This window comes from Carya illinoinensis, chromosome 13 (assembly GCF_018687715.1).
Source record: "Carya illinoinensis cultivar Pawnee chromosome 13, C.illinoinensisPawnee_v1, whole genome shotgun sequence".
Lineage (NCBI taxonomy): Eukaryota > Viridiplantae > Streptophyta > Magnoliopsida > Fagales > Juglandaceae > Carya > Carya illinoinensis.
The window spans coordinates 15,268,809-15,293,769 of NC_056764.1; the positions used below are offsets into that span (position 1 = coordinate 15,268,809).

Consider the following 24,961-nt stretch of genomic DNA (forward strand, 5'->3'; position numbering starts at 1 on the left):
TATGGAATGCATAGAATCTGTCTCCTATGAACTACTGGTCAATGGCACCCCCCAAGACCCTTTCAAACCTTCAAGAGGAATAAGGCAAGGTGACCCCATCTCACCTTACCTATTCATCATGTGTGTTGAAACACTCAGTAACCTTATCTGTCAAGCTGAAGCAAAAGGTCAAGTCCATGGGATCCAAATTGCCAAAGGTCAGCTCAGAATTTTCCACTTATTTTTTGCTGATGATAGCTTGCTATTTTGCAAAGCCAATGCATTTGAATGGAGCAGGTTACATGGCTTACTGAGGATGTATGAGCAAGTCTCAGGAAAAAGGCTCAACCTCGAGAAGACCTCCATCTTATTCAGTAAGAATACAGCCAGAGCTACTCAAAACTTTATCCTCTCTATTGTAGGAGTAAGGTCTGCCATGACCTATGAAAAGTACCTAGGCTTACCTTCTGTGGTGGGAAAGAACAAAAACAAAACTTTTAAAGGTATCCTGGACAGTATTAGACTGAGGTTAAGCAATCACAAAGTCAAGCTTCTATCTCAGGCAGGAAAGGAGATATACATCAAGGCTGTGATTCAAGCTCTCCCCACCTATACCATGAGTGTGTTCAAACTCCCATGTTCCTTACTCAATGAAATTAGCAGAGCAACACACAACTTCTGGTGGGGGCAGCAGGAGAAAGAGCATAGAATTCACTGGTTATCTTCGAGTTGGATGGGAAAATCTAAGCTAGAAGGGGGAATGGGATTCAGGGATCTCGAGGCCTTTAACAAGGCTATGCTGGCCAAACAATGTTGGAGGCTTCTTCAGCATCCTAACTCCCTTGCAGCCAAAGTAATGAAAGCCAAATACTACCCTAACTCCACTTTCCAACAAGCAAAAATAGGTTCTAAACCCTCCTTTATTTGGAGAAGCTTCTTGTCAGCAAGGCCCTTAGTGGAGGCTGGCTCTTTTTGGAGGATTGGTGATGGCCTTGATACCTCCTTATGGAAGGACAAGTGGATTGCTCACTCCACCCCAAGCAAACCAGTAAGTCCTGTTAGGATCTTGGACAATAATGCATATGTCTCAGATTTAATTGACCCCATCTCTAAGCAATGGCATGCAAACCTAGTTAAAGACATCTTTGATCCTACAGAAGCTTCCATTATACTCAAAACTCCCCTCAGCCTTCTCAACAGCAAGGACAAACTCACTTGGCAAGGCACAAGTGATGGCATTTTTTATGTCAAAAGTGCCTATCACTTGGAATATGAGAGGGCCATCGCAGGAAAGGGCCATGCCTCATCCAGTAACTCAAACAAGGAGGTATGGAAACAACTCTGGCAGCTCAAGGTTTCCCCAGGGGACAAGGTTTTCCTATGGAGAGCCTGCCTCGAGTCTCTCCCTACTCAACTCAACCTCTTTAAAAAGAAGATTGTGGAGAATGGCCTTTGTCCTTTCTGCAAGGTGGAAGTAGAAGACACGGTTCATACACTTTGGAGATGTGAGGCTGCTAGAGATGTATGGAGTGGCTGCTCTAAAAGTTTACAAAAATTCCTCCCTCCTCAGCTGTCAATGATTCAGATCCTGGAAGCACTACTAAGAACCATGCCTCCTCACATAATCCAAGAATTTGCTATTGTTATCAGGAAGATTTGGTGGAGAAGGAATTGTTTTCTTTTCAAAGGGGAGTTTGCTCACCCCTCTGTGCTGATCAGTGAGGCTCAACATATGTTAATGCTACTTGCAGAAGAAGGTCCACCCAGTGGGCTTACCTCCAGAAAACCCTGCAATTCAACTGCTTCCTAGCAGGCTCCCCCTCTGAATTGGTATAAGCTGAACTAGGATGGGGCAGTGGACAAGGTTCATGGTAGGATATGAGTAGTTGTGGTGGTAAGAGACAATGCAGGCCACATAATTGCAACCATGAGAACTAGCAAAGAGATGTTTCCCAATCCTCTACTTGCAGAGGCCTATGGAGCACTACAAGCTGTCAAATTTGGACTTGATCTTGGCCTACACCAGATTATTATTGAAGGCGACTCTCAGTAGGTTACAAAGGCACTTTCTAATTATCAAGAAGGAGGCACAAGTGCTAGCATGTTCGTCTGTGAAGCTAAGCAATTAATTAATAGTTTTGCCAAGTGGGAGGTTTCTCATGTAAGGAGAAATGGTAACCTTATGGCTCACTTGTTAGCAAAAAATTCACTCTCCATTTCAGATGTAATTGTCACAATGGAGGACATTCCTCAATGTATTTCCTCTCTTTCATAATGAAATGGCACAAGAGTTTTCCCCTCAAAAAAAAAAAAGTTCCCTAGTAAATACCAAGTCTGGCCAGCATCAAGTAAATCATTTACCACGAGAAAAGAATCAGATTCCCCTACTAGATTCCACTACTAGTTCTGCCTATGAACAAGATCTTGAGCATGTTTATAAGGTTGGAGTAAACCTCTCTCATTGAACCTGTTTTATGATATGACTTAGGCCTATGAATTTTTTCATAGTATCAGAGCCTGCCACATGGACGAATGAGGGCCCACACTACTTACCTCGTGATAAAGACCAGAAAAAATACTGGCCTGCACATGAAGGAAGGTGTTGAGGAATAAATCACACATTGCCTGTGGACAAGGTCTTGAGCATATTTCTAAGCAATGAGCAACCCTCTCTTGTTGAACCAGTTTTATGAAATGAGTTAGGCCCATGAATTTCTTCATGGTATCAGAGCCTACCATAAGATGAATAAGGGCCCACACTACTTACTCCATGACAAGAACTAGAAAAAATACTGGTCTACACATGAGGAAGGGTGTTGAGGAATAAATCCCATATTTCTTGTGGACAAGGTATTGGGTATGTTTATAAGGTTGGAGAAAACCTCTCTCTTTGAACCAGTTTTATGAGATGAGTTACGCCCATAAATTTCTTCAAAGAACACATAATTGTAACCCCCCCCCCCCCCCCCCTTTTTTGTACTACAAAAACAAACATAATTGTAAACCCCTTAAAATGGCTAGTAGCTCGATTTCCATTGGCTCATTCACTTCTCCTTCCTTCCTGCTTGCTACAATGAGAACCTTGCCTTTGTCATCTCTCTAAATTACCCCAACACTTGCCTTGCACTGATCATTAAAAATAGCTCCATCAACATTTAACTTTATAGATCATGCATTAGGTGATATCCAACCAGAGATGGACCCTTTGGCTTGATTTAATCCCTTCTTAACCTCATTATGTTCCATATATAAAGCTAATGCCTGATTCACCACTTGATTTGGATGAAGAGTCTTTCCTTCAAAAAAATTTTGATTTCTTCTATACCAAAGGCCCCAAGCATTGAGAAAGAATCTCTCCAGGTCACCTATAATACCATTGCTATGCACTTTAAGAGCTAGATTCATCATATCAGTCCCCTCTGCTTGTATCAAATAATGGAACAGTTTATTCCAACTTTGACGAATCAAATGGCAATAGAATAAAGCATGAGAAACATTTTCAGAGTCCCCATTGCAGAAAGAGCATTGATCTTCCATTAGCACCTTTTTGTTCATTAAATTCTTCTTAGTAGGAATCCCATTTCTGCAAATTTTCCATGTAAACACCTTAACTCGATTGGGAACCTACATTTTCCATAGCTGCTTCCATATGACTTTGTTTCCCTCTACATTTGAGCATTCCCCACCATTAGTCCTTCTCTGTGTTTGAAGAAAGAATATGTAGGTACTCTTAACACTATACATTCCACTCTTTTCATGTTCCCATATTAACCTGTCCTCCCCGTTTGCTTGCCCAAGTTGGATCTTAAGTACCTCAGTTGCCTCCCTTGGTGGTACAACTCTCCTTACTTGTTCAACATTCCACCACCCAGTATTTGTATCAATGAGGCTCCCAACTTTTGCATCTTTCTGATAGTTTGCTTGATTCTAAAATCTAGGGATAAGTTTGTGATCAGGCAACCAGAAATCAGTCCATATATTAATTGATTTGCCATTACCAACCCTCCATCGACAACCCTTGAGCAAGTATTTCTTTGCCTCCCATATGCCCCTCCAAGAATATGAATATTTGGATTCCCAGAAATTAGAATGGGGAAAATACTTTGCTTTGTAGATCTTATGCACCAAAGAGTCTTCCTCTTGATATACCCATCCCTGCTTGGCCAAGATAGTAAGATTGAAAGTCTTTAAATCCTTATATCCCATTCCACCCTTTGATTTAGCTTCGCACATATGCTCCCAATTGACCCATTTGATTTTGTTCTCTTCTTTCCTCTGATCCCTCCAAAACTTTGCCATCATACTTTCTAATTCTGAACATGAACTCGAAGGAAGTTTGAAACAACTCATGGTATATGTTGAGATTGACATGGCTACAGCTTTAAGCAACACCTCTTTTGTAAGGAAGTTTGACATATTATAATTAATAGATAAAGGAATGTATGAATAAGAGCTAAGAGAACCCGACAAACACCCCTTCACAACTAGTATAACACTAAAGAAAAATAAAAAGAAATGGACATTGGGAACTAATAAATATTCCCTACCCTTCCCCACCAAGTGGAAGTTGCCCAAAGTGGTAGTTTTTGTACAATATGATAAACGGATTGTAAGCCCATGACTGGAGGCTGTGGTAGTTGATGTGGCTACATTTTGTTATGAAATGGTTGCTGGAGAGATTAACTTCACAAAGTAGGACAATTCTTATAATAAAACTCTAAATAAAAAATCCTAACTGTCATATTATACGTCGTCTGAAAACTCCTCCCCCGAAGGAATACAGGTGGTTCTTGCACCAAGGGCAAAAGTATAAAAGGTGCAACTCGTGAGTTGTGGCAGAAAGAGGTTGCCAAGAGACTAAAGTAGTGGTGATGATCGGGTACCAACGGTTCGAGTTTTTATTTTACTTTTTGGATATAAGAATATTACGACAACTAGATTAAGGAAGAATAATAAGATGGATGCAAATATGAACAGATTATAGTTAAAGCCAATTTCGAGAAATACCGGTATTTGCATCGGCACAAGGGACACACGTGCCTGCCGTGGTGCGGCCACAACATTCAAATCTAGATGAATCTAAAAGATATGAGGGTGGGGAATCTCCTAATCCAGCGCATGTGGTAGAATGGGCTCTGGGAACTTTATGGTCAAATCTAGGGGTGAACATTTAAACCGCTACCCGACCCGACCCGGTAATTTCGACCCGTTTTCGCTGTAAATTAACCGTACCGAAACAAAAAGGGTCGGAATCGAGTATTCGGTTTATTACCCGTTTGAAACAAACCGGGTCGGGTAATTACCCGTTAACCGCATCTTGCTTCAAACGACGCCGTTTACAATCGTGAGTCTTCCCCCTTCCAGTTTCCCCCCATCTGCTGCTCTGCATTTTCGTTCCTCATTTCTTCCGAAACCTACGCCCAGCGGCCAACTCTCAGTTCCGGCTTTAGGCTTGAACCGCAGCTTTGTCTCTGATCTGGCCACTTGATCACTACGTGGGTTTAGTTTTACCCCCTCACCTTGCTCCGTCTCCCAACCTCACCGTCTCTGATCTGGCCGCTTGGTTCAGCTGCCTCATCTCCATTTCTCAGTTCCCTCTCTGTGACTCTCCGTCTCCCAGCCTCGCCATCTCAGCCCTGACTCTCTGTCTCCCAACCTCACCGTCTCTGATTTGGCCGCTTGGTTCAGACTCATGGCAAAACGGAATAACCAGTCTCCGTTTGGTTCTCTTTCTCTGTGTTCTTTCAACTTTCTCTGTGTTCTTTAGACATGATTGGGAACAGACTCATGGCAAAACGGAATAACCGATTCCGACTCGAAAATTTTCGGAACAGGTAATCGGGTAACGGAAGAGCAGCGGAATGATTCCGTTCGGAACAAACAAAGACGGTTCGGGGCGGAACATCCACTTTCCCGGTTCAGGTCGGGTCGGCGTACAGCCCTAGTCAAATCTAGAACCTAAATAGAATACTATATCATACATGTTACTCATTAGTATAAAAAATACATAAAGGGCACATACACACACTCGCGCGCGCGCGCGCGCGCAGATTTTACCCAGCTCTAATGGGTCGAATTTATGAGAGCATTGTTGACAAAACTTGAGCTGGACTGCACTAAATTTATACAAGTTGAACTCGAACTATTCATAAGCAACTTTTTCAAGTATATGTTTTCTTTCAACAAGTCTAATGGTCAAAGTAATGTAAAATAAATACTTGTAGCAAATCGGGGGGGGGGGGAAAAGTGAAAAAAGGAAAAACAAAGCCAAACGTAACAAAAATAAAGACAATATGCTTGAGTTACACAAACCATAAATCTAAATAAAACAACCAGCACTAACAAGAAATGTAATCTTTTCCAGAAAGTTTATTTATCAATTAATGATATATACACCAAAAATAACCAGCTGTCAATCTCAGTTTAATCTAGTAAAAGAATGAGTCCTGCAAGTTTATAGAGCATAAGCATCTTGAATTTCCAATTTCAGCGTTTATGTTTTAGCTCTTCGTCCCCAACATCTGGGTGGTTTTTAAGGAAAGTATCGGGAGGTTATCATTGTTTCACCAATACTGCTTTGGCTGCATCAAGATGGTTAAGACGGCAGGTTCCAAGGATATACTCTGGCAACTCTTCTGGCGTATTCGCCTATACATGACAGATTGACATTTAGCATTAGAATTAAGAAATATGATTGTCAGGAAGGTGATATTAAAAGAAGCATAATCAATAAGAGTAATGCTAAACAAGCATAATTGACAAAAGCAAACTTTCATTTTCAATTCTTTCACTGTCGTAAGTGACACGGCTTAAGTCCCATATTTATGGTTACGCCCCAATAGAAGGCCCAAGCCACATGGACCATATCCCAAAATGACTAGACAATGATGATACAATTGGAGTTCCATTGGAAAGCAAGAACTTTTCCTTCCCAAGCAATGTAAGATTCCATACACCACCTACTCTTATCACTTATCATATGGGATTATCACATTATTGATGTAAAAAAGAGCATTGAGTTTCTTCACAGTTCACACTGATTCATGACACAAAAAATTAATTCTGCACAATTCAATTTCAGTGGCATATATACTTCCGGTTCACAAGACATGAACCGTAGACATAATCAGCTTTCAGTATCTACAAATGAAAACCGCCAAACAACAATTTAGTTCCTTTAAGTTTTTTTTTTAATAAGTATTTAGTTCCTATAAGTTTATGCGTACTTAAGATTACTCCCCTGTAATTTCAATACTGTAATTTCCGACTATATTTGTAGTCCCTCCCATCCATTGTTACTAGGGCTGTGCATAAAAGGGCCTAGCCCGATCAATCCGAAAGGCCCGACTTGGGCCCACCCAACTTTAGTCGAGTTCAGCGGCTCAAACCCTTTACCAGGTTAATGCATGTCAAAACCGATCAAACCGTGACCCGAGATCACGAAGAAAAAGAATTGCCTCCATTTCTGTCCCGTCTTCAATCCCTAACAAGGCTAACATCTCTCGACCCCTGGACATGATCAAGAGCTCCTACTGGAGCATCATGGCAGTTGCGGCGGCCACAGAGTTGTTGTTGAAGGAGTCGTCGAACTGTATCAGGGTTGAGCGGCGTCGTATCATCAGAGAGGTTTCTTGGCTTGAGGTCCCAGACGCTTGGCAGGGTTGAGGTCGGACCAGTATCTGTGACTGTTGTTGGTGGTGGTCATGAAGGTCTTGGACAGAGATTTGAAGGGGGTTTAAGAGAGAGATTTGAGATGGGTTTAAGGTGGCGGCATTTGAGGTGGGTTTAATGAAACAAACATTTTCTTGATCAAGATCGAAACCAAAATCGAAATCCAGTACCTGATGACCATAGGAGGAGTATAGACGGGAAAAATCAGACTCGACGACACCGAAACCGAGTTCTTTGAACGAATCGCATTGCACGCTTCAAAGCCCTGGTTCGTAGCTGAGGCAATCATAGGTTTCAGACCACAGGGTTGATCTTGGAAATGGCGGAGCAGGAGAAGAGGAAGTGAAAGAGGAAGGGGGAGGGGAGAATCGAAAGCAAATGGCAGAGTAGGAGAAGAGGAAGTGGAAGAGGAGGGAGGGGAGATGAAGTGGGAGGGGAGAATCGAAAGCAGAGTAACGAGAACGGGTTCGACTCGATCCGCAAGTTGCGGGTCGGGTCGGGTCAGGTCGAATTGGTGCGTGATTTCCTGTCGTACGGGTCGAGTCGGATCCAAATTTTGATTTGGACGGATCGGTGTGCAGCCTGAATTGTTACATGTCACTGAGGCTTGATGTGACCAAAAACAGCCACTCAATAGGTGACATATTGGTGATCGAGAGTTCCAAGAAAATAAACAAGAACTCAAAAGAAAATAATTATAAAAAAAACATAAAGAAAGAACATAGATAGGAAGGAAGAGTCAAGAACAGTAACCAGAGGAAAACAAATACAGAGACGAGTACCATGAGGGTAGATCTGGATTGTGGCAAATAATAAGGGATTGATCTTGTCTCCACAATTTTTTTTTTGGTTTTTTTTTGGGGGGGGTGGGGGGGGTGATCGATCTGAGGGTTGAATTAAAAAATATTGAAGAATTCATAGAATTCACTTTTGAGTTTGAATAGTGTGGACCTCAAGAAGCTTCAGTGCTTGCATATAGACACAAGACCAGAGATTTAAAAGGGATCAACAGCTGGAGTTTCCAAATTCAAGGCAGGTAACTTCCGGCCCCATTAAAACCCTCCACTACTTCATTCTAAACAACATCCACGCACTCTTGGACAGGATCACAGGAACACAGATATTCTAAAAAAAAAAAATTGGAAAGAATATTTTACTAAAAGGAAAAAATAACTCAGAAACATAAGAGGACTTCAATCAACTGGGGTGAAGTTCCCACTAAAACTGTCCTCATCCGTACACCATACACTGTTCATATCACATTTTGCAATTGCCACCAGCTCTGTAACAAAGGCTATCAGATTGCTAAAATGGAATTCAATCTGAAATAAATTTGTTTTGGACGGCTATGTCCATCTCATGTGCAGTGTTCCTTTCTAAAAGCAAAACAAAATAATAACCTTCAATAGGACATCATTTCAGGTGTCATATAGAGTCTCAAGTGAAATTAAATGCACCGGTGTTGATAGAGGTAACAGATGGATATCATATTGAATGGAATCTGGAATTACTGGGTTGAATATTCTCAAGTCGAAAAACGAGGACCCAATTGACAGTAAACAAAAAACTTGAATGTATAAAACTATAGTTCGGCCAACGAAAAAAAATAGTAGTTTTACCTGCACCAAAAATGCCATCTCAATAACCAGATTGTTAAGGTACCCGAGAACAAGACTGACCACACCCCTTGCAACTGTTGAGGACCCAATATCGATCCCAAGCTGAAATGATTGTTTATTCCAGATTAGCAGATGTTCTAAGACCCGATACTGAATTATAGTATTTCTTCTGTCTCACTACAGTGATCTGGGGACATGAACATCTCTCCCTCTCTCACTCATGCAGACACACACACAGACGAGGACAAGGCACATATATACAGGAACCACACTACTTGCAAACTTACCTCCAAATAGTTCTTCCCATGGAAATAGTTAATTTCAAGGGCTTGACCAATCAGGCATGCTTTCTTTCCCACACTTTGCTTAACTATCCATGAACCCTGAGAAAATAAATGTTAACACTTCTAACCCATGCACCATACATTTACAATAGAGAAATAATATTTGCAGTCCTAGGTTATGCAAGCCTCACACACTTACTTTGAAAAAAGTGGGTAAATCTGGAACCAACATGAAAAAATCATTTTTTTAATGGTGGATCCCACTTTTTTTCAAACGAAGTGCATGAGGCTTGCGCACTTAGGACTGTATTTAGCATTACTCTGATATATAAATATTATATATATATATATATAAGGTTCGTGCATAGTATAGACGATTAGGTCACTTCATGCCAGCAAAATCAGAAGAATGCTGGCAAATACAAAAGCTAACAACTTCTACAGATCCCTGTTCAGATGAGTGAACCCAAAAACATTAATAACTTTCATGTGTACAAACATCTGAAGCATGAGATCAAAATAGCAGAATCTCAGTCCCAGCTCATAATGGGCAACATATAGTGCTCAAAGCACACATAACAGAAGACATATCCAAGAACTAAGAGGGTCTATGTATTCAAATAAGCAATACGCTAGACTTAGAAGATATGAAGATGTATGCCCATAGAATGGTAGAACTTTGTTTAACTTGGTTGTGCACAAAGGATGAGAGATCAATATAATATCAAAATTACTTTCATAACATCTGCAAATATAAGTAATAAGTAAAATGCAACGTTGAGCAATGCACACTTCTAGGCCAATCGTGTTGAACTTAATAATCACTTGCTTTAGTTTTTTCTAACCTAACAAGAAAGTCAAACTTTATTAATGATCAAAAGAGGTATTGCCCGAGTACACAGGGCACATACATGAGGAACAACTGTTAAGAAAAGAAAAAAGAGCAAGGAAATCCTGAGAAATAGGAAAACCAAAATGAACAATCATCTAATGGTAAAGGGTATTGAAAACAAAATTCTTAAGATCCAACACCATTTCACCATCTTCAAAGCTTCGCATTTTCTCTTAAGATACAACATAACACGAATCATCTTCCACAACAAACAACTTGATGTAGGAGGATCTGGGCATGATGATGCTCGGCTGACAGATTAAGGATTAATAGCACTGGGTCTACCTCAAAAAGGCAGATTAGCGCAAAACCGGCTGAAAAAGATGAATATTCCTTGGCTGGGCAAGAAAAGGAGGTTCAGCAAGGAAAGGTTGATATTTCTTGGTCGGGAGAGAAAAATGGGCGACATCAGTGTTTTGGCCATAACTTTGACTACGGGTATCAAAATCGCACATATAACCCCAATTTGAAAACTCTTTTCAACGTGCACGTCATGGTCACCAGGCCATGCCTGGTGGGCCCAGTTTTGACCCCAAAATCAACCGTTTTCCCTTCCGAATCGCCACATTAAATTAATTTTTCATTTTTGATCATTTTTCTTTTATGGTAATGTTTATTTTTGGGAACGATTTTATTCCGGATTTTTAGGCTAGATTTTAGCGATATTTATCTCATTCAGTACTTTACTAATTGGCCTTGATTACAATTTTAAATTTTCCATTAGCTATTTAAGCCCAACTTGCGGGCTTTAGAAGGGATGATTGATAATCGATTTATTTTTTGAAAGAAACCCTAATCTCAAAGTTCACCTCATAGTTTTCTCTCTATTTGCGTTTTTTCTCAATCTCAATCTCTAGCCTCTGTTGTTTAGCCAGCTATTAGAATAATTCTTATTCTACATTCGGCGTCACAACTAAGCCTCCCTCTCCAACACCCTCTCCAACACCCCAAAAGATCCACCACACTGCAAGGCGTAATCCAATCTAGGATGAAGAACCCAAAATTACAATTCTAAAGAGCACTAGCTACCTCACAATTCAATAAAAAAACAATGTAGCATTTCCTCGCTCCTCAAACACATGCTACACCAATCCATCACTTGTTCTGCAAAATATTCTTCCATGAAAATAGGTTACTTTCATGGGGAGATAACACCTAATAACGATTTTACTTCAAACACCGCACGTTTTAAGGTGCTGAACAAAGCTTGTCCTCAGGGCCTATTCTCAGTCAGAGAGAATACAAGCGATGAAAAACTTGTAAGAAACTCCACCTCGCAGTCTTGTGCCACTTTGATAAAAACCCACATCCCACTAAGGAGAATCACTCAAAAACTGTTAATGGTGAGCAGCATAAGCTTCCTTAAAACGAGCAATGTTAAATTACTTCGATAGAGCTGCCTTAAGAACTTGATCCCCACACCAAACGTCTTGCCAAAAACATTATCTTTGATCCATCTCCCACCACGTGCCTAAAGGGTGTGAACTCCCCCATCTCCTCCCAATACTTTTCTGCAAACCTACGACATGCAATCTATTGAGCTCATTAGAACTCCATCCACCCCATTCTCCAAAAGCTCTCTTTTTCCCTTCTTAGCATAATGTCGTAGCCATTTTCCAAGAGAGCTCAATTGAACCACATCAAACTACAGACCCAAATTCTTCAACAGAGATTGGAGACCACACATTAGATGACTTTACCAAATGAAATCTATTCTCCTCCTCACAATACCCACAAAAACCTTGTTGTAATTTCTCCAAACAAATTTTTTTAACCTACAGGAAGTGGGAAGAGGGAACTAGGCAAGTTCAACAAGGTACTATTAATCAAGGAGATCCTACCACCCTTCGATAAATACTGTCATTTCCATTTGGCCAATCAATGCTCTCCTTCTAAGAATCTAGTCCCAAATAAACTCTGCTATAAGGCATGGTCAATCAAGCAACCCTACATCATAAAACGCTCTTCAGACTTTCTATAATCTTATTATTACCAATAGGGAGCAATTCAAATTTGGCCAGTTCAACTTTTAGGATAGATATTGCTTCAATCATACAAAAAATATGGAAGATACCAAGGATGGTCAGGTTTTCCTCGTAGAAAACCAACGCATTATCTGTGAATAACAAGTTAGAAATCATTAAACCATTTACTGTATCAGAGATAATTTTTCTGAAGCATCTCCATCACAATATCATTCTGGGCTCTCTTGATGGGTCGTAAGTCAGTGATATTAACTACCCCTGGCTTCTAATGGAAGCAATAAAGGTTACATTAAGGATTTTAACAAACTTGATCCTAGCATGAAAGTCCTGAAACCATTCCATAATATTCTCCTTCACCAAATCGCAACAAGCTTGGAAGAAAGCCTTAGAAAAGCCATCAAGCTCTAGGGGCATGTTTCCGTTCAAAGCTCCTCTCACCTCAAGTATCTTGATTTCCTCAAAACTTTCTCTCTATCTACATTGTGTCAACCGCAACAAGGGAATCAAAAGAAAGATCATCCAACTTGGGCCTATACCTAACTGTTTGCCATACAAATTCTCATAGAATTGCATAAGATAGTCATCAATCTCGTTTAGAATAAACTCTACTGTTCACGGACAAGGAGTCAATAGAATTGTTCTGATTAAAATTGGCTAAATGGTGGAAGAACTTTGTGCTCTTGTCATTTTCTTTCAGCCTCAATTTCTCCCCTTTCTCTAAAGCATCCAAGTTTTTAGCTTGATTTACAAAAAAAAATAAAAAAATAAAAAATTCTACCCATCCAAATTTTCGGACACCTCTTCATTCCACCACTTCAATCGGCCTTCAAAGCTTTCAGTTAACTCACCAAAATATGGGAACCAAGAAAACAATAAGAGTCCCACCATTGTCTTACACTTTCCAGAAAGCCTTCCAACTTTAACTGCATATTTTTATATTCAAAAAACCTTTTCACTTACGAGAATATATTTGCATCAAGGAGACTAGGAATATAGTCCAAATAAAGCCTTGGAAACTAAGCTTCCCAATCTGAGGATATGAGAAATCTATCGATATGGGTACATGAGGTGGTATCTCAAATATTAGACCAAGTGAAGCTTCCACAAACTATATGAAGATCAGTGAGATTTTGTTAAAAAATTAAATTTGAGAATTCAATCATAGCAAAGCAAGAATGTGCTTCAATAGACCCATCACCAAGAAAATGGATAGAGTCATTCCATTCTCAAGCTGGTGTGTAGAGCACACCATCCACATCACTTAAATGGTAAGATTTAATTTGTAAGATTCAAATTTTAAAACTTATCTTCTAAATCAAATTATGCTATGTAAGCACTTTGCTATGTGTGCTCTATACACCGGTTTGAGAATAGAATTTTTCAAAAGTATAACATCAAAATCACCGCTGTTGCACTGTGGCATATCCCACAGAGTGACCATACTTTCAAATTTCTCTACAAAAGCCTCGTGACATGGCCTGAATTGGGGCCATAAACGCTCATAGAAGCCAATTCAAAATGGATTATTAAAAACATTTTTAAGATAGCAAGCTATGACGAACGACACCCCCCCCCCCCCCCCAAAAAAAAAAACAAAAACAACCGGGCAGCAGCAAAAGATAAAAATCTTGTTCCTCCGCCCTTCTATCAACATAAGCAAGATCCCTTTAAAGGCTTCACCAAAATCCAGAAAACACCAATCCAAATGTTACAACCCCACAAATACTGTACAGTACTACATGGCATAGTTCCTTATCCTAAGTTGTATCTCTACCCCATTCAATTCTTTAATTTTCCAAAAAAATATGTTACACTTCATATAAGACCATTAACACGGCTCCCCTTGGTTTATCGACTAGAATTTTCTTGTTTGGAATAATAATTAATAGAGTATGAAAATCGTTTCATCTCGCTATGGCCCTTGACGTTAGATTCAGAATCAAAACCACATAATGATGATAGCTCTTAACTTTGTTCAAAACCCAATCTGATGTCACTATCCCTCTACTTGAATTCACATGCTCAGTAGGTAGACAAATATTTTAAGGCTCACAATTAATGAGGTCTTTCAAAATTTGAATTTGTCCCCCATTCGAAAAAAAGTCCCAAATTCATTGCTCAAGCCTTTCCAACCCCTAAAGAAAAATGCTCTCCCCTAGTCACTAGAGACCTAGGCTCATCAACGACAATTGAAAGCTCCTGAATAGGAGCAACATGTAAAACATGTTCTTCTAGACATTCAACACTACCAGGAATGGAGATGCACCAGCCTCACAGAGGCCTATGCCATATACTACCATCACCACCTCCATATTTACCCACACCGCTAGAAGAAAGATCTGTGGGTCATGGAGTAAAAGTGGGATGTGAAAGAAGTCAAGAGGCTAGATTTTGCTCCAACAAATAGCCAATGTTAATATTGATTGGGGAATCTTAACACTGCAGCTGAGCCACCAGAACTTCATCAACCATTGATGAAGGGAATGAGTCTACAGAAATTGGACCCATCTCAAAGTAATAAGCCATGGATGAGGAAGAAGCCTGGATCTGCAAAGCAATCCTTTAAGATTGGATTATGCTGGGCTGGGTTCTGCTAATAATACTTCAAATATCAGGACCTTTCCTTTAGCACAAGCCTTGTTAAAAGGGCCTTAGAAGGGATCACTTTACTGGCCCAAAAGAAGCTTTGAACTAAAATATAACTCCTAGGAGACTTAGGCCTTGGCTGGAACAAATTGCATATGGCCTTATTTTGGCCCAAGTGGCATTGAGCCCATGCCCACGTTAATCTAACAACACAATCACCTCCCCTCCTCTAATATTTAGTAGCTAGCTCCTCATCATACAACGAGTATCGTGCATCTTCCTCTCTGTACTACTATTCAATACACTATATGCACCAGAAGGAACATTTTTGGCAAAAGAGTTGCCCTGGCCCAACCAACGCCTCTGCATGGGACTGCTTCTCAACCATCACAATAAGCTTTTTCAGTATCACCTCTGAGGAATAACCCACCATAACGAATTTTGGGGACTACAAAAAGACAGTGCTCTATTTCCCTCGCTGATGAAAGACTGGGAAAAAAATCACATTACGAAGCTCTCTAGCAAATTCATTCCATCTCCTCTAACTTCTAGAATGATGAGATGTCAATTAGGAGGACCACCTCCTTACTCTAAAAGGGCCAAATATAAATCATGAAAATTAGAACATCAAAAAGCAATGAAGGTTTTTTTTCCAGCTTGAGAAGATCGTACAAATTCCGGAAACTTATCAGCTAAGCTTCCAAGGTGACCAACAGCCATCCAAGGCTACTTTTTCCCATACAAACTGTTTGGCTGTCAAACTCGAATACCCCATAATTGATAACACAAAACAATTCAATATGAAAATGAAACACAAATCAATTTTTCATATAAATTGGAAGCTGATAATCCAATTTAAAAAACGAAAGCCCATGCTATAGTCACTCGAATACCCATTCCTTTTGTGCTTCCTTTTCAAGAGGCTTAGAGACTTGGGCTTTCGATTGATTGAATACCGGGATTGAATGGAGTAGATATTTGGAAGACAAGATATGCATGAAAATTGAAGATGCAATACCCTGTAAATATTTTTTTGCTCGGTACAATATCCTGTAAATAATAATAACAAGAAACAAGAACTATAGTGGTTAATGTTTCTTGTTATTCTTATTTGTGAATTCGTCAACAAAAGAAATTGGTAACAAAAATAATCTTTTTAGCACTGTGTTTCCATAGTTTCTAATCCCAAGAGAATATACTAACCTTAGATATATATGGTATGAGTTTAAACCTCGAGTTTCTATATGCATCATCCCCCTTGATGAAATTCTCTAGCAAGGGCGCATCTGCCACAGCAGTATTCATCATATAATACAGAGCAAGGCTATATGTTGTTGAGCCTGGGACCTGATCACAGTATATTACTTGATTATTACCAATTCAGAAGAACAGAAAAAAGTAATAATATAGACATAAACAAAAGACTGAATTGACCTGTATGTTTACAATGAAGAAGAATTCTGGCCCACCCTGTGCTGCATATTTCTGCCAATAAAGCTTGTAAAATTTATTTTCAATCACAAAGATAATCATGCAAATGACGTTAGCGCAATTAATTTTGATGATCATAGCTATGAAATCAATACCAATAACAAATATACATGCAACTAACCAGGGGCAGAACTAGGATCTTTTGTGTGTATGTGGGGGGGCGGGGCGGGGGGACAACCTTTGTAAGTACATTATCACAGCAATACTACAATCTCTCTCTATATGCACGTTTATGTAGAAGAAAAACAGACAAATCTTAAATTAATTCCATAATTTATACACCATGACTATGTATAAAAGTTTGATATCTATAAAATCATTTCAAAAGATGATTTTTCTACTTTCCCACAGTAAGTTGTAATTCTTGTTTCTTGTAGCGTTGTAGTTATCAAAACTACATGTCTAAATTTAACACCGGGGATTTATATAGTATCTCGATTGGGCCACATAGTGTTTGTTTCAGACAGACACATGCTAGGGTTTTGACATATAAGACTAAGAGAACTTTGGAAAGACTATTGAAAAACCTACTATTCTGCATACAACCCCAACCCTTTTTTCTTTTCTTTTTTTTTTGTAGAATTAACCAGTTAAAACTCGAAAGGAGTTATCTTGGAGTAGCCAAAATTAAGTTAGGGGCACTTTATACAAAAAGCTAGTAAGACTTCAAAATTTTTGTGGGGCCAAGCAATAAGGTAGTTCTGCCCCTGCAAGTAACTATCAACCTGAACAATGCTCCCAGGACGGCCTGCAAGATCATCTTCTCGCTTGTCAGATTTTAGCCAATCTGCAGCAACCATTTGCATTAAGGTGTCCTTTGCCTTGACCTAGAAAATAAACAACAAGCAAATAGAACTATCAATTAAAAGTCACCAATCAACACTATAATTCTAACTGTGAAATGAAGCTTTGGTAATGTTTAAGAGGAATGACATCACTAACTTTAATTTAGTACACTGGATTAAAAACTGTAGCAACTACAATCCATGGTATTGATGTCTCTATTATTGTTTCGGAGAATTATGAACTGAACACTTTCTTTGCTGGGAAAATTATAGAAAAACACCATATGTATGGTCGGTACTTAAAAATCATGCTACAAAAAAACAAATGGAATAACCCATAATCATAAATCAGGCATTCTCACAGATAACATGCCAATTAGAAATCAAGAATAATGCAATTCTATGCTGATTGAAAGCCAATTTTAGGATCTTTCATTGGTGAGCATGATGAACATCTTACTGATACAAGTACAAAAATTTTAGACCCTTAGTTTGGGTTCATTATTATTTGTTGCGCATACCTTCTTATGGTCATCCAGGTAACTAGGTCCACGAATTAGGAAAGTTGAAGGATCTGCTGCCATCCAGCTGCAAGCCAATGCACAAGATGGGTCTTTTGGAAGAGTTGTTCCGTAGCAGCATGAGATACAGTCTTCCCTTGCCATCTCTTGCAAGTCCATATAGCCCCTCTTATGAACTGCAGAACATCATCTCTGGCCACAATCAAATCATAAAGGAAGAAAACATAGAAAACTACTTGAGGTCAGAATAAGTGATGTGTACAGATATCAAATATTAATCACCTGCAAGATCATGCAATCTTTTCACGAGACCAGCAGCAGTTGATAATTTTGGTTGACGTATATCCTGTAATCTCAATGCCTCAGTAACTAAGTGAGAAAGCCAAAATCAGTGTGTGCAAAGTTCAAAATCATCTCTTATAACCGAACACTGAAAATATATGCACAACAATTAATACCAAAACTGAAAGGCATAAAAAGGTGACAATTCTGCATAGTGAGTTATGTGCACAATAAGAAATAGGGCTAACGTAAGTGGTGAAGAATTGATATCTTCATCCTAGCATGCATTACGACTGACAATGTTATATGATGGTACAGTGGTCAAAGTGCACATGATTAAGATCCAGAACATACTCAAACCAGGATAAACAGCCCAACCACGTGCATAGTTATATGGTCAATTCACAGAGTTATATGCATAAAAAGCATAGTCATAGCAGCAAAAAAACCACTTAATTATGAGTAATCTACAGCATAGACTATCTTCTGCAAACACTTGAAGGTACAGAGAAGTAATCTACAGAATTCTGAGAACCTCTGTGGTTTTTTTTTTTCCCATCATCTCACCAATGACTCGGTCATGATTTCAGCATGAGCCAAATACTAGTTATACAGAGATACACGTACAGATTCCCCAGGAAGATAAGTTCATAGCAGAAGGGACTTTGCTCCCAACTCTAGATACCCTCATATTACAATTTTAAATCCCTAAGTGAAAGAGAAGGTCTCTTTCTGAGTTTTTTCAGCCAGTTGATCGTGACTTAAGCACATCATTGGAACCAATATGATTGAAATGCCAGTTAAACTAGAAGATGTCATCATGTCATAACAGAAAAGCCTTTACTCTTGACTCCCTTTACTAGTTACATATGCAATGAGAACAATCTTCAAACATATTGTACCTGGGAGTATATATCTGGACCAAAATCAGAAGTCTGGCTATATTCAGATTGATCGCAGTCGGATGGTTCTGGGACATCAAAAAATTCATCAGCAGCATCATTCAAGCTAACAAGGCTTCCATGTTCCGAAGGTGTTTTCTCCATTTCCTCAGCAATATTTTCCTTGGTCTTCCCATCCCCTGCAAGTACTCTGAAATCAACCCTGCTAGCCCCTTCAATCTGATTCAATCTAGTGTTTCTAGTCAATTCTCCTGAAGAGAAATCGGGAGACGTATAATTTCCTAGTTTTGCTCTAAACATCTCTCGTAATGCTGCATGTGAAAAGCAATAAAATGGATAAAAAAATCAACTGATAAAAAAAAAAAAAAACTCATCTAGAGTGGAAAGCTACCAGCAACTCTCCCAAGCATACGGATGGTAATAGATCGTGCTGAAGAGTGTCGTAGATAAGATTTCCAGAATTTCCAATCAATAGCAAGCATGTGCTTTACAACTGATTGTTTCCCTTCATTCACAGGCGATATAACATACCCTCCACCTGTAAGAGGCAGAAGCATTCATCCCCAATTGCTTCCATTGGTAACGGTCAAAATAGGATTCCAAAACCAGCAATGTAAAGGTACAATCTTAAAACACTATGCATTTCATAAAATTACATGAGTTGAATGATGATGATAATAACGAAATCACAGTGAAGAAAATTCCATACCAGGTTACCGACTACATGCTTACACATTGGCTACATATGATGCAATAAAATCCATGAGGTGGAAAAAACTTGAAGGGTGACGGTAATAACTAAATCACAGTATAAGAAAACTCCATTGCATTTCAAATATAGAAAATCCATGAGGTCTAGACATTTGTTTTATCAAATTTTAAGCATACATTACTTTTAAGGCAGGCACGGGCATAGCCTCTCTGAGGTGGACACTTCTTGTGAAACACAGAATGATAGAGAATAACTGTGACAGGAAAAACCAAAGGAAGTTACATTTCTGATACAGATAGATCAGTTGATAAAACAATATTTACATTTGTCCAAAACATTACTACCATATGTTCCATCCTCCTCCCTTCTCCAATAACGTCGCAATAATAAATCTCTTCTCTTCATCCCCCTGCATAGGAGGTTATGTCAATGACAGATACTACAACCCCACCCTGAAAAAAATAGAAAAAGAAAAAGAAAACAATAGTCTTAAATTTGATCTAACCAAGGTAACCAATCACTATATAGTTGCTTGATAATAATATCGGTATGACCATCAAGGTGCTCAATCACACTGCCCTTGTAGAAACAGAAGTCCCATCTGCAAGAAAATTTGTAGAGTTCAATGTTTAAACTATGAAGCTACAAGATAAGGAGACCATGGGCATCCCACTTACTCTGATCTTGAGGGACCAAGAGACATAAGTGTCCGGAAAATGTCTTCTGAAGTTCCATCCACCACACCCACAGCCATTATTGCTGGATGATCATCCCACTGCCAGAGAAGGGAACATGTGTAACAAATAACATGCAACCAATAACTGGTGAATAGAAAATCCACCAACCTTCAGACGAGAATCCCGATCTTTAGCTTCTTTAAATAGCCGTAGACCTGCATATATACCATAATCTCATACATGCAACTTCAGCTAACTACAATGACATATTGTGAATTTCATTCTTACCATTCTGACAACCAAATATTGTCCAAGATGAAGGAGCAATAACATCTGAAGTCACAGGATCCATTCTCGAGGAAGAATGAAGAGCCCAGTCAATAGAACTACAATGATTTATCCTGCTAGAACCACTTAATCTGTGCATTAAAAATTTCCAAGTTACAAAAAGAAATTATTTGATAAGCAATAGAATTATAAAGTAACAAAAAGTAATTAATAAGGGAAATGAACATAAAGATGTCAGATGAAAACCGCAGATAAATTAATCAAGGTAGTGTAACTATAGCCCATATTTAGCACCAAGCCATATCCAATAAACTTTAACAAAATTATCTCCATTGTAAATAGGCATGCAAAACTTCCAGATTATATGGATTTTTTCAAACAAGAATACTTGTATAATATAGTTATTATACCTAAAGGATGGCCATCTGCTTTGCAAGCAACCAACAAGATTATCCAACACTGCAGGACCACCCTGGATATATATCTAAGCATTAGCCTCTTAAGCATAACAGTTGTGCAGAATATTTGAAAAATTGAGCACCTTATAACCTTTAAAGCTGCTTCCTGAAAAGAATGAATCCATCGTGCTGCTTCTTCAGGACTACGTGCTCCCAACTACAATATTTAAATCAAAACTTAAGCAGAAACATTACAGATAAATACTGCAGTTTTTTAAAATTTAGTTAACATGAGTTTTTTTGGTAAATACTGACCTTAAGTTGATCATTGTGATTGGAAGTATTATAAAGTGTGAATATGAAGAGTACCTGCACATCACGGATAGTACCATTACAAACCATCCTTACCATATGAGAAAATAAACTAAAAGATAAATTGCCACCAATGCAAAGCATTCATACTTTTCTATGAATGCTCTCCCTCCCATTGTCCATTACTCGAATGCAGGAATCTATAATAGCACTTCTAACAGGATCCTGAAATAAATAAATAAGTAAATCAAGGCTTTTACTCTTAGAACTTCTACCAGATAATGATTTAAAATATGTAAAACAAATAAACAGCAAGAATACACACATGGTACCACTCCCATTCCAAAAGTGGGCGAGCCAAAATATAACTACCAGATCCCTATTCATTTGGGCAATACTTCATGGACTAAATAAGCAAAGACTCTTATTGATCATATTGCCAGGCAGCAAGATGAACACCAAATAAAGACACAGTGGAACAAAACAAATTAGATTTTTATATTAGACAAAAGACATAAAAGGGAGAGTACAAAGCCACTAGATTTGTAAAAGTAGAATTTAAACAGAAAATGAAAACATCAATAAACTAGCATGCACAGGTGATGCTCTTGTATATATCCCGTATGCTTGAGTTTTTGCCTATTCTTATGATCAATAAAATTTTTTTGCCGATGAAAAAAAAAAATGCAAACAAAAGCGTCTTTAATAACTTTAAAAGGATGCTAATGAGAAAAATAATAGAGTGCAAGATCCAGCTACAGAAGTAGTGTAAGTACATTCTATAATGCTTTTTTGGGTAATAAGGTAATAAGTATCATTTCTTGAGGGGAAGGTTTCTCCCTCTTCTTTCTATTTTGTTTAGTAGACAAATTTTCTAGGTTATTTCAATATAGAAAAAGTAAGGATAAAAGTCCTTCAACCTTAGATACTTGAAAGCATACAAATAACGAGCACTCTTAATGAAACACCAGTCTTCCTAAAATTCCCTTAGATGGGCAAGAAAAGTGGAATTATAGTCGAAAAAAGAGTTTAAACTTGAGAAAATGCTTGTTCCATATATCTTATAAACACTTTACATGATGCCCTTAAAAATTATTTAATATTTTTTTTTATGTATTGCATGCAAGAAACAAAAGTATCTTTTACTAAAATAATACAGAATATATTACTTTTAAAAACCACTGCTAGACTTGTTTTGTTTTAAAATACTAGCTCTTTAAGTCTAACGAATAGACATTATTGGTCATTCTAAGTATTTGACAACTTTTTTAGTTTTACCAAAACCAGGTAAGATTTGTGGGTTAGTCCACACCTTTTCCTTCTTGAAGCAGCTTTCCCAAAATCAAAATTAAAAAGCAGTAAGAAGAGGAGATATAACCGAAAGGCAGAGCTTTTGTCAAATGAAACTTTTGTGAACAAATTTTAATTTTTAGCAAAGAAAACAAATATGGCTTTTGTCTAGAAGGTTTAACAAATGCAGATTATAATGTTACTTTCCTATCTATCCGTTTCTTATTCTATGTAAACAAATGACTGCTTCTTGAAAATAATATACTGCTGTTTGTTTCTTATGGTGGCTTTCTTTTCATGAATTTGTATGGGTTTGACCCTGTCATGAGAATTAGTACCATGGAGAGAAAAATGCATATTCTATTAGTCAGGTCCACCAAGTAAAAGAGAAAAAAGATATTATCTATCATGGACTGAGGGAAGTAATAAAAACATCTCCAAATTCCAAAGGCCGAATATCATCATAAGCTACAAGGAGTAATGTCCAATTGTGAAAAATGAAGATTTAAATGGAAATGAGATCTAATAAAATGATTTAAAAGTGGGGCAAATATGAAACCCCCATTCTAATTGTTACTACTTCAAACAATCTGAAAGCATGCCCATTGGGTTCACATGATGCAACAAAAAAGTTTACACCATATGAAATATATATCCAAACCACCATTCGTGTAAAATGTTTTTCATTAAAATTTCAGTCGAAGGAGGATCTAGCTTAATTCACATCAGGTCAAGTGTAAACAAAAAGTCCATGAATCAGTACTATATATGTAACTATTGCAGGCCATCATTGGATGGAATTGAAGTTTGGAATCGCCCCAAATTTATCAAATGAAAGAAAAAGAATCCAGAAAACTCTTCCTTTTATTTTTATTTTGCTTATAAAAGAAATTATGTCTGTATGATATACGAAGAAGTTAATAAAGAACTCAATTTTTTTATCGGTAAATATATTATCGATATTAATAAGGAAATAGGTGTAGCCCAAGTACTCGGGATGTATACAATAGAAAATACCTAGTCAAGAGCGAGAAATAGATATAAGGAAATTGCAAAAGCTAAGTCCATTGAAGTCTATAGCAGCTGCTCCTAAAAATAAAGTATTGCCCATATTAATCAAGAATTCCAATTATTAACTTATCCATAATCTATTAACAATATCAGCATTGGTAAAACAAAACGCAAGAATGGAAGGGGAATGCTAAATCAACTTCTCAAACAAAGAAATATCCATGAAAATATCCACCAACCATTTAAATAGAAATCTCTTACTCACCTCATATCCTACCATCCAATCTACGTTACTCGTCATCGACCAACAATCAGAATAATAATATAACAACCCATCGCCTCAGCTCACCAAATAAAACACATAATGCACTGTTTTTACATGTTTTTTTTTTTTTTCCTAAGAAGAACAACCCGTTTAGCAACACTAACATCAAATCCAACGGCATGAGAATTGGATTAAAAAAGAGAACAAAAGAAGGAGAAAGGAATGTGCATGGACCTCGTTGCTTGAAGTGGGAACCGATTTAAAGCTTTTGAGATGGTGATCATCGAGAACGAAGTAGCGCTTGCGGGAGTACTGAAGCCCAAACCGATTTGAGCGTATGAGATGGAGCCACCCCTCCATTCTTCCCTCACTTTGCGACGTACCCATCTCAGAGAATCCCAATTCTCAAGAAGCCCACTTCTTCGATTCCCAGATTATTTTCGTTCTTCTTATCTTTCCCCTTTTTTTCTTTCTTATAAATTAAAAAATTCATGCAAAATGATTTCCCATGATGTATAATTCAAAAAATGGAGAAGGGTAAAGATGGTGAACCTCTGATCCCAGCTATGGGATTCAGAGAATCACGGGGGTTTCACAGGAAATGGCACCTCTTTGGAATTGCAGGTAAAGCTCTCGCTCTCTCTCTCTCTCTCTCTCTCTCTCTCTCTCTTCCCTCCCTCGCTGTTTCTCTTTCGGAAAGCAACTGAATTTGTGCATGTATAAGACAAAGATTGCCAGGCAAAAGAGACAATGCCAAATGACTCTGTTGCCCTTGACGTGAAGAAAATTAGATCTAATATATTTTATTATAATTTATTTACTTTTTTGCTTGGTCCTTGCATAGTTGCATGACATAAAGTCCTTTTGGACAGTGGGTTGGTCATATTTAAATATTTTTTATATAATTTACATACTCAAATGAAAAATAATTATTGCAGTCCTGAGTACGCAAGTATCTTATAATTACTTTATAAAAAATAATAAATACGATATTCATATAAAAAAATTAAT

At 38.1% G+C, this 24,961-nt stretch overlaps 2 protein-coding genes across 5 annotated transcripts; both read right to left on the reverse strand.

Moving 5' to 3' along the window:
- Positions 1 to 3,147: 3,147 nt before the first annotated feature.
- On the reverse strand, positions 3,148 to 4,278 carry LOC122290985. Its single transcript, XM_043098641.1, has 4 exons — positions 4,129 to 4,278; positions 3,793 to 3,906; positions 3,608 to 3,678; positions 3,148 to 3,562 (listed from the first exon to the last, which is right to left on the reverse strand). Exons 1-4 carry the CDS (start codon positions 4,276 to 4,278, stop codon positions 3,148 to 3,150), a joined length of 750 nt encoding a protein of 249 aa, XP_042954575.1.
- A 2,040-nt stretch (positions 4,279 to 6,318) lies between these two features.
- LOC122292421 (protein ENHANCED DISEASE RESISTANCE 2) lies at positions 6,319 to 24,638 on the reverse strand. 4 transcript variants are annotated; one of them, XM_043100764.1, is made up of 21 exons: positions 24,185 to 24,638; positions 21,535 to 21,609; positions 21,388 to 21,441; positions 21,224 to 21,289; positions 21,085 to 21,146; positions 20,675 to 20,805; positions 20,555 to 20,601; positions 20,387 to 20,484; positions 20,215 to 20,310; positions 20,054 to 20,118; positions 19,891 to 19,962; positions 19,389 to 19,535; positions 18,998 to 19,308; positions 18,096 to 18,159; positions 17,814 to 17,989; positions 17,233 to 17,334; positions 16,451 to 16,501; positions 16,220 to 16,363; positions 9,557 to 9,652; positions 9,270 to 9,371; positions 6,319 to 6,627 (listed from the first exon to the last, which is right to left on the reverse strand). In XM_043100764.1, exons 1-21 carry the CDS (start codon positions 24,335 to 24,337, stop codon positions 6,535 to 6,537), a joined length of 2,205 nt encoding a protein of 734 aa, XP_042956698.1. In that variant the 5' UTR covers positions 24,338 to 24,638; the 3' UTR covers positions 6,319 to 6,534. The 4 variants fall into 4 exon arrangements, with proteins under 4 accessions (XP_042956698.1, XP_042956700.1, XP_042956702.1 ...); XM_043100766.1 differs by lacking the exon at positions 21,085 to 21,146 and having other exon boundaries at positions 21,216 to 21,289; XM_043100768.1 differs by lacking the exon at positions 24,185 to 24,638 and having other exon boundaries at positions 21,216 to 21,289.
- Between the last annotated feature and the right edge of the window lie 323 nt (positions 24,639 to 24,961).